The sequence below is a fragment of the Barbatula barbatula genome (genome assembly GCF_947034865.1).
Source record: "Barbatula barbatula genome assembly, chromosome: 23".
NCBI lineage: Eukaryota > Metazoa > Chordata > Actinopteri > Cypriniformes > Nemacheilidae > Barbatula > Barbatula barbatula.
In genome coordinates, this window is record NC_136786.1 from 18,622,614 (window position 1) to 18,632,900 (window position 10,287).

The window sequence follows — 10,287 nt, forward strand, 5'->3', positions numbered from 1 at the left end:
CAGATGTCCATAAAGCAGCATGGTGAACCATAGTGGGTAGATGAGGTCAACACTGTTGAAAGTAAAAACACTTTAGGACAGCATAAATATAAATCATCAGCTGTTCATTGAAGAAGATTAGTTCTAATCTCAGTTCGCTGAAAAATAAATACTAAGGTTAAGAAAGAAGGGGGTTTCCATTATCTCAGCTGCATACATACGCATCTTCTAAAAATGACAAGGTGTCACCTTACCCTGGATATTTTTAACACTGAACTCATACAGAGCAGGTTTGGAGTCCCCCTTCCAATTCCCTGTCCTCCTTTTCGATCTCTCCCAGTGTGTCTGCCCTTTGAACCTCGTGTTCCCTATATACCGAAAGGGTGGAGCTTCTGGATTCTTCAATTTAGAAGCTCCAGGCAGAAGGAGAGTCTGTTTCATCCAAATCTTCAAGGACCCCTCACGGCTCCATGATCCAGTGTCCCACCCCATCCTGTCCCATCCCATAACCCAACACCCCCACATAAACTAACCCCATTCTTTAAACCAGGACCTCAGGCTTTTAGCAGGTACAGTCTAGGGTCCAGTGACAAGGACAGACATGGCTGGTAAACTCGGAGCGGCAGGTGCGGCGGACGAGCCCAGCACCCTGAACATCTTCTCTCTGCTGGAGAGGGTGTCTGGAATCATAGACAACGTACAGGCGTGCCAGCAACGTATGGAGGACAGACAGCTGGAGCTGGAGAAAACTGTGATGACCATCCAGGCGGACGTCGTGAAGCTGACGAAGGAGCACACGGCCACGAGCAGTAGCGTGGAGAAGCTTCTGGAGAAAACGCGCAAGGTCAGCTGCCACATCAAGGACGTCCGTGTCCGCGTGGAGAAGCAGAACATACGGGTCAAGAAAGTGGAGGAGACGCAGGTCGAGTTGCTGCACAAGAACAAGTTCCGTGTGGTCATCTACCAGGTAAGACTAGTTGGTGGTCTTTTGTGTTTGGGTTTTTGAATGTGCACTGTAAAAATGTTGGGTTGTTTCATACCATGGTTGGGTCAAGTATGGACAAACCCAACTGTTGGGCGTAAACTAGCCTAGAGAATGTCCATATTTGACCCAACCATGGGTTTAAATAACCCAAACGGTTGGGGTTCTCCATATTATGGGCTTCTCCATATTTTACACAAGATTTTAAGAGTACTGATGTCTAAACAACCGACTCCATGTTATAGACTTTACTAATAGGCTATGTTTAATTTAGTCCATCAAGTGCTGTAATTGACAGAGCTTGCCCCAAAATTTGGATCCACACATTACTGCATATCTTATTTGAGTGAATGCACTAGGATTTAGCCTCAAAAGCCTGATTTGACTCTTATAATCCTGGACCTGTTGGGTCCAAAGTAACTCAATACGCATTGATTATCATTTGACATTGAGCTTGGACACATTCAGGGTCAGTAGGAAAGGCCAATAAAGATAGCCTGATTATTTCATGATAGACGCCTTGCGTGATCCAAGATAAATCACGGTACACCAGCTGTACGATGTACGGCTGCTTGTGGCCTACAGCCAAAAATCCAATGAGCAGGAATGTACTGCCAGTCCTATGTGAGACTGAGAACCTGAAAGGTTGGCAGCCATCTTGTCTGATATGAGGCAACATGCTGGACCATGTTATTTGATCCATGACGGTGTAGAAATGCACTGATATCCACCATCTGCCGTGTTAAGAGGATTGAATCTTAAACTAATTAATAGTTGTTGTTCTATCTGAAAGTAAGTTTAGCCAAAACATGAGTACAGAAGTTGGCATACAGAAATGATGGCATCGTAGAGGGGCCTTTTTTGTAAAAACGGAAAACACTGGAATAGATCTGCTCTTGTTTTAAACGTTGTATTTATTTATTTATTAAGATAACATCATAGTTTGATACGAGCGTCTGATCCCTGCACCGTGAGCAAGCAACAGCTGACAGATTTGTTCTGGGTTATTCTGAGAGCTAAGGCGAGGAAACTTCATGTCCTAATATAGTACTATCACATCTGACTGAGTGACGCTTAAAAAGCCACCGACACTTTTTAAATCATGAGCCAAAGTGATGCTTTAATATCTTTAGTTGTTTTTTCTATAGAAAGGTTGTGTTTTGCTAGCGTACGGTGCTAATCTTGGTCTTATGTTGTTGGATCTTGAATGGTTTAAACCCATGAGCGAGTCAACCGTCCAACTTGATTCAGGAAGCTAAGTATGTGGCATTTTAAATATGCCGGTGGGGTTATACAACAATAAACTCAATTGTGCAGGTGATGAGAAAAACTCGTCTGATCTATACCAGTTTAAAAAAAGCCAAAAATCACCGTGGCTTGACAAATTACTGAATGTAGAGTGCAAAAAACAGACAAAAAGACAAAATACTTTACAAAAAAATGGAAGAAAATTACCGATTTGTTATGAATTTGTACAATGTGAAATGTACAAAAACATACGATTGTTAGAAAAAAGTCACTGTGATGAAAGAAGATTTCTGAAATGTACAAATGAGTTTGAATTAGCAAACAAATCTGGGTTAATAAATACTGTATATGAGCCACTGCAGGAGATAAATCCAAATATTGTGGCGTTAGATCATCAATTAAAGGTCTTTGATGTTCTTTGATATTCTCCTTTCACAGGGAGATAATGAGGTCCCATCTTTAGCCGCCCCCAAAGCATCTCCAAAGGGGGCCTCTGGCGGAGACGTCCCCACGGACCCAGACGCATTAGAGATCACGCTCCCCGACTCCGACGAGGAATACATGGTCGTCGAGGAGGCCCACGACTCCACCGCCACCAGACTAAAGAAGACCGGCCTGAAGCGCATCGAAAGCCTGAAGCAAACCTTCTCCCGCGAGAACATGACCAAGACCAAGGAGAACCTGGGTACTAAGGTCAACAAGCTGGGCGAGCGTATAGTGCCGACCGAACGTCGTGAGAAAATGCGCCAGTCGGGGGAACGGCTGAAGGAAACCATCACCAAGACCGTGCCGGCAAAGCTTAACCTGAAAAAAGAGCGGACGGTGGCCGAAGGTCAGGAAGGAGCTGAGGGGACCACAGAACGAACAGCACCCGTCCCGCCACCGAAGGGTCGGAAGGCCAGCCCTAACATGGCCTACACGGAGCCAGCGGTGAAAGACGGTGCGGACGAGGGGAAGGGCGAGGAAGCGGAAGTGCCGATGTACGATATGAAACAGCTTTCTTAAGCGGCGAGTGCGACTGAGAAAAACAAATCACATTTGGGAAAGACTGGTGTGTTGATTTTTGATTATGAAGAACTTGAAGGTGAAAAGACGGGGCCGGTCAGAGATCGTGCTGTTGGACGAACAGTGGACGAATTGAGAAAGTTGAACACTACACACAATACTTATTTTTCTTTGGATTTTCTTGTTTACAGTTATTATGGACTCTGAAAAATTGTGGATGCCTCACCAAAGTAATACAATAAATAGCAAATGGCTTTTAATTAGACATTAAGCTAAGAGGTGAACTCTGTATTTTTAGTTTTGCTGGTCTCGTGATATCAACATAGGCGCCGCAACATTGAGAAGACGTATAGAAAACAAAGTGTTTTAGATAACTTTTTTTGATATGGTAAAAATATTGAGCGCACCTTTTAGGAATTAATATAGAATGTGTAAGACGTGTGTTTAAAAAACATCTGAATGTAAAGTTGGTGCATTCTGGACTTTATCTGGAGAACTTCTAATATATTCATATATATATATATTCTTGTGTTGATTGACATTCAGCATGAGCTGTCAATGATAAAAGATATAATTTCATTTTTAATTTAGACGACGTAGTTGTTTTTTGTGGATTATTTATGAAACATTGACTGGGAAAACAAGCCATTTATAATTTACACACATTTTCCGTGCCTTCCTGTGTTATGTAAACTTAAACGTAAATCAACCTTTTGCAATCTAACCTTGATGATCAATCATCACTATTTAGCTGAAGGATTTTTAAATAAATATAAATGTAAACACATTATATGCATTGATATCTATGTTGACTATTTTTACAGTGACATTTTGTCTTTTTTCATTTGATTTTAAAGGGGAATAAAGATGTAGCGTAGTACATTAACCACATGCATGCGTTCATATGTTTCTCATGCTTTATGATCACTATGACTACACATAGAGTTGCATATGTAAATGATCAATAAATAACCAATGAATGTAAGCAACTGCGACACTCGCCATCGATGGCCAGTTTAAGGTCAGTAAAAGTATACGACTGCGAGCAGATATAAAGATTATAAGACCTACGATAATGCAGCTACTTTACGATAAGAACCGCTCGGTATGTCTCTTTACCTCATGAAGTTTCCCCAGGCTCATTCACTGACAGACCGCCGCTGGATGTTGAGGATGGTGCTCAGGGTCATTTGTCATGTTTGTCCTGTGATGTCAGCACTGGGACGAAGGCCAAACACCTATTAAATTAAACCAGATTCAATTACTCTGTCATTCCGCTGGCTTGTCTGATCTGACTTCCTTTAGATCTTCTGTTAACACAAGATTGACAAGAGAAGTGTCACAGAACATCCCATAGGAATGAATTGGAGATCCTGTGGAGGTTTGTTAGCAAACAGTGCTTAGGCCCAATTTGCAAATTGCTAAATACTTAAAAAAACAGAAAAGAGATGTCTTGAATACCTTGTGTCACCTTAGGTGTGTCAACGGCAGAGCATCGATGTCTTTGTGGTTGCGGTCATCCTGCAGCATCTTGGCCTGTAGAGTAGAGTATGAATTCATCTGTACAGTTAAGAGTGCTGAATTATTGGATTCATATGAACACAAAGACGTAATAATGGTTGAATATACAAAGATGAAGCCATACTGTACCTCTCTTCACATGCATCGCACTCGCAGGTAGTTCCAGTTCACTCCTCTCCTGACCGCCACCCTGTGGATCAAGTTTGCATCTCCGCTTTTGGGAGGATATGATAAGTACATTTAAATTATAATAATTATTTTGAAATGAAAAATGTACATAAATACAATATTATTTATTTTATATTTCAAACGTATACTAAAGCAAATATAGTTTCATATACGTAAGTACCAGTTGCTGCTTTAGCAAACATGTCTGGCAAATGTTTCCCCATGTGTTTTATAACTCATTCTATAAACATGGAAATGTTTTTGTAAATGACCCTCTGAAAATTCTGCAAAGACACATCAACGACACAGTCCATCTGAATGCATTGAGATCATAAAGTAGAGTGACCATAACCCAACAAACCAAACGTGGGATAGATAGTCCGTTTGTGGGACACCATTCAAAAGAAGTTCAAAACTGTGATATAAGAATGGAATGAAAACATTTTTCTATAATTTTTAGCTTATTTAATCCATTCCATCTAAAAGGCATTGATAAAATGTTATATAACCATTTCAATTTCAGGTTGACTGTCTCTTTAAATTTTGAACACAGATTGGAGTTATGTTGTAAACTTTGAAGATCTTCTCAAAAAGAGAAAACTAAAAGAATAAAGAACAAATAAATAATGAAAAATAGTTTCTATTAAAAAGGTTATATCCATTTTTTTAAATAGATAAGCAAAGATAAAAAAAACCATTCTTATTTGATCCATTAAAGTGTCAGGTTATGCTTTGTTGAGGCACCTTGCGGGGGCTCATCGGTGAATTTAATGTAAAACTGCAGGAATGTAAAAGGACACGTGGGGTGAACTTCTTCGGTCCTCCATTCTCTTCAGGGGTGACCGTCTCTAGAGGTCAATTCCAGAATAATTGAACAGAAGGAAGAAAAAAGCAGAAGAGACGTGTTCTGTTCTCTAGATGGCAAAATGACCCCATCTGTAAACTTTTTTCCCATTGATGGTTTAGGGTTCAAACTCTTATGAGTGCTAAACTGTGATCTCTTCCTCTCCTCGTCGATCGGCAAAGCATCCGCAGTCATCTACACCTCTTACCTGTAACCGCGGCTCCTGGAACGCTCGTCTCCTCCATCAACTGATGCAACAGATCAAGAATCCATTATTAGAGTCATTGTTCATTTCTACAGACTCTAAATCCAATCTACTCACCTGCTTGGTTTTACTCACCTGTGTCTTGAGTCTGATATCCCGTTACAACTTCTTTATTAATACAGAAGAGCTCCATCATGGCCTCGGTCTTGGACCAATTCCCACAAATCCTTTAGACTTTTAATCTGCAGATATAAAGCAAGATGCTCAAGCATCATGTCAGTGATAAAGCCCTTCAAAGCAACAAACATAATACTGTTCATGATACCAACAACGTTCTTGACAAGTAAAACTCCTAATAAACATTTATGAACCTGAAAGAGAGCAAAACTAATACTGATGCCACAATTAAAGAGACAGTTCACCTAAAGATGAAAATACTGTCACGATTTACTGTGTGAATCTATGTGACTTTGCCTCAGAGAGATTAGATTTTCAGTCAATCGTGTATTTAAGGGCACAGGTTTCAAACCGGTTGTGCTGAATATAAAGGAAGATATTTAGAAAAATGTCAGCAAGCAAACAGATCTCATCCCTCATTGACTTCATGACACTCAATCATACAGCTGAAGAGAGAAGCAGCTCCAGGAGGTTTTTTTGAGGGTCATTCATTGTTAACATCCAGTGGAGAAAATCATGCTCACTACCATATAAATACTGTATTTCTATTCAAATAAGAAGAAGTGCGTTTTAAATTCTGCATTGGATTTATCCTTGCAATGAGTTTTTATATAATATAAAGTATGCACCTTTTGTTATAATGAGAATGAAGACTTATTTTGTCTCTCAGCTGAGCTTCTACTGTTCTTGTAAGCTTAACATTACATGTAAGGCATAAAATATGTTGTGTTATTTTGAAAACTTGAAGTCATTTGAATCTGTGGTTAATTTTTTCAATCTTGTAGAAAAAAATTATTAGTACAAACAGAGACTCGACTCCTACTTTTATAGAATTCTTATGTGAAATCGAACATTTAATTAAATCACTTCAAATGATTAAAACCAAAAAATTTAAATATTTCTTAAGAAAATATAAGGAAATCTTTCATGTAATTTAATTAGTAGGATTGTTTTTTTATGTACTTATTCGTGTTTTTCTTTGTTTAATAAGTTTGTTTTTGTAAATTGTAAACATTGAAGTGTTATGTTGTGTATTGATTTATAATAAAAAAATGTATTATTTAATTTGAAAAAATCGATTAAAACAGTTTAAATGCCATCTTCTGGTGGTTAATTGTAATGCTTGTTTAAAGTCAGAAGGGGGCGTTATTGGGTCGTTTTCATATGGTCACAATCTTGTCCCTGCACTTCACAGGCATGTCAAAAGCTTCCTGTCTAAAATATCCACCCGATTTATCCATTAATATGCAACTCGGGGCCTTTTTATAATGATGATTGTTATTTCAGTCTGTATAGTTTTGTACATTTTAATTTCATTTGTACTTAAAAACCATTTAAAACAAAATAAACATTTCCTTTTAATGTATCTCTTAAAATTAAGTTAATCAGTTAAAAAAACTATTGGACATAATAAATGCATCAAAATGCTAAATAGTTCTTTATTAATACAAATGATTTAAAAATATAAGTGTCCTTTGATGAATAAAAATATGCAAGTAAGTACTTACAAGGTCAAAGCACACACACGGTGAGTCTCCCTTTGCTTAATATAAATAAGAAATGTAATCTTAAATGTTGGTTCTTTATGTGTGGTTCTTTAAAAGTGTCATTGGTGGATTTATATTGGAAAAAACATGTTAATCCGTATAATGTAAAGAGTTTGGTGCACCTCATCATGTTAGTTTTGAGGTGACTTGGCTATCATTTGGGAAAATGAACCTTTCATGGAAATTTGTTACAGGTGTTACACAAACCATGACAGAAAACTCAATGCAAATAACAAATCAAATTAAAATAATTATTCATATATAAAAATAATCAAGATTCAAGTTGGCCAATATTATTGGTAACAATGTAAACATGGTGGTGAATATAAATCATCAAATCATTTTTTGACGAAGTATTTCATCCCTATAGTCCAAAAACAGAAAGCTTTTTATTGAACGATTATATTACTAAATAAATACAAGGACCAAATGTTAAAGCCTGCAGACTGGGCTTATGATATAAATAAAAAGTTTGGGGATCCAGAGAGGATGAGCGATCTGCAAGCTCAGAGAGTCCTCAAAACAGACAAGATGTTCCTCAGACTAAAGTCACGCTAGACCTGTTGAGCAACATTAGCAACATCAAGTATTATTTACATAGTTGTATATAACGTTTATATAGATATTTATAGATTTGTGCATTGTGGTCACCTGGATTGAAATGCTGCTCCTCACATCAGATTGTGTCAAACTTAAACCCGAGGTGCTCATGTCCCGGTGCAAAACGGACGGCTGTAAAAAGGGCCAAATAAAGAACATTTGAAGAGTTTGGTTCCAAAATGAGATAACTTATTATTGTGTTGTATTGTGTTAGTTTGTTATTTGTTTAGTTATTACGGCTCAAATCAAAACAAACCAAGTGCAGTTTGATTGATATTAATTTGACTGCACAATAAAAAACATCAATGTCCGGTCAATCTACGTTCCTACTCTCACCTAGGGTCATGAGCTTTGGGTCATGACCGAAAGGACAAGATCCCGGATACAGGCGGCCGAAATGAGCTTCCTCCGCAGGGTGGCTGGGCGATCCCTTAGAGATAGGGTGAGAAGCTCGGTCACCCGGGAGGAGCTCGGAGTAGAGCCGCTGCTCCTCCACATCGAGAGGGGTCAGCTGAGGTGGCTTGGGCATCTGTTCCGGATGCCTACTGGACGCCTTCCTTCGAAAGGTATTCCGGGCCTGTCTGACCGGGAGGAGACCCCAGGGAAGACCTAGGACACGCTGGAGGGACTTTGTCTCCCGGCTGGCCTGGGAACGCCTCTGTGTACCCCGGAAGAGCTGGAGGATGTGTCTAGGGTAAGGGATGTCTGGGCATCTCTACTTAGACTGCTGCCCCCAGGACCCGGCAGCGGATAAGCGGAAGAAGATGATTTAACATGATTTTTGAATTTCTTTTTGCCTTTTGGAATCAAACTCTTCGTTTCTTTGTTAACCATTGGATGCCATTGGTCGAAAGTGTTTATGAATTTGGGAAACAAATCGTGTCTCCTCTTTTTATAGGACTGCAAGACGTTGTAGATTTGTTGAGCAGCTCGATGCGGATGAACTCAGAACAAAACAGCCCCGTGCACCACACTGGACTAATCCTGTTTGACAAACATTAGAAACATTAAGATCGTACAAGAAAGGTCACACGCTTTACATACATAATCCAGATGCTCTGTTAAAACGACACAATCCAGATGAGGTCAGTTTTATATAACAGTCCCTACAGATACATTTTTAGGTGTTGTGGCCTTGCTCTTGAGTTTCAGGAAAAACAAACACTGGTCAGAGCTTACAATACGTATAGAGGAGAAAGAGTGACCCGCTTCATTGTTTTTTCTCCTTAGCAACAAGCAGTTACTTAGTTATCGTCATTTAGGACACATTGTCCATTGTAACTTACAGTTTTCACTACATGCAAACCTGAAAAAAGTTCATTTCCGGTCAGTGTTTGGTTATAGTCTAACAATTTATTTGAATATTTGATTGAAATTCAAATGTATTCATATTGACATTTGATTGTATATTAGTTGTATTAAATGAAAACTTTGAAAATCTTTGCGGAGGAACCGGAAGTTAAATCGAACCCAAAATCGAACATCCGGTCACAATTAATTGTTGCAAACCTGTATACATGTTCTGCTAAATACAAAGGAAGATATTTAAAAGAAAGTCAGTAAGCAAACAGATCTCATTGACTCCTATAGTATTTATCTTCCCCACTATGTTAGTAAATGTGGGATGAGATCTGTTTGCTTACAGACATTCTTCCAAATATCTTCTGTCGTGTTCAACAAAACAAAGGAATTTAACATTTCTAAAAACCACCTTACTTACATTAGAGCTCAAACATTCAACTGACATGTTAAAACTTAGTTAAGATTTATAATAGTAAGCTCGAGCACTGTGCGTCAGTCTGTATCACCATTAACATCATTTCGGTTCATTCCGCGTGCATTACTAAAAGCACAGTGTAAATGTGAGATATTCTTCAAAGGAAAATAAAGCACTTTCATATCACGTTTTCATTTTCACTTTTAGAAGTGAACAATTAGTGCGTAGTAAGGTACACGTCGAGCGCGTACTTGTGGAGCGCCTGCGTCACAGCTGTACTGAAGAAGCGCTCCT

General features: G+C 38.8%; 1 protein-coding gene across 1 annotated transcript; it reads left to right on the forward strand.

The window, feature by feature from the left end:
- Positions 1-267: 267 nt before the first annotated feature.
- cavin4b (caveolae associated protein 4b) lies at positions 268-4,197 on the forward strand. Its single transcript, XM_079487724.1, has 2 exons — positions 268-946; positions 2,648-4,197. Exons 1-2 carry the CDS (start codon positions 581-583, stop codon positions 3,212-3,214), a joined length of 933 nt encoding a protein of 310 aa, XP_079343850.1. The 5' UTR covers positions 268-580; the 3' UTR covers positions 3,215-4,197.
- The last annotated feature ends 6,090 nt before the right edge of the window (positions 4,198-10,287 follow it).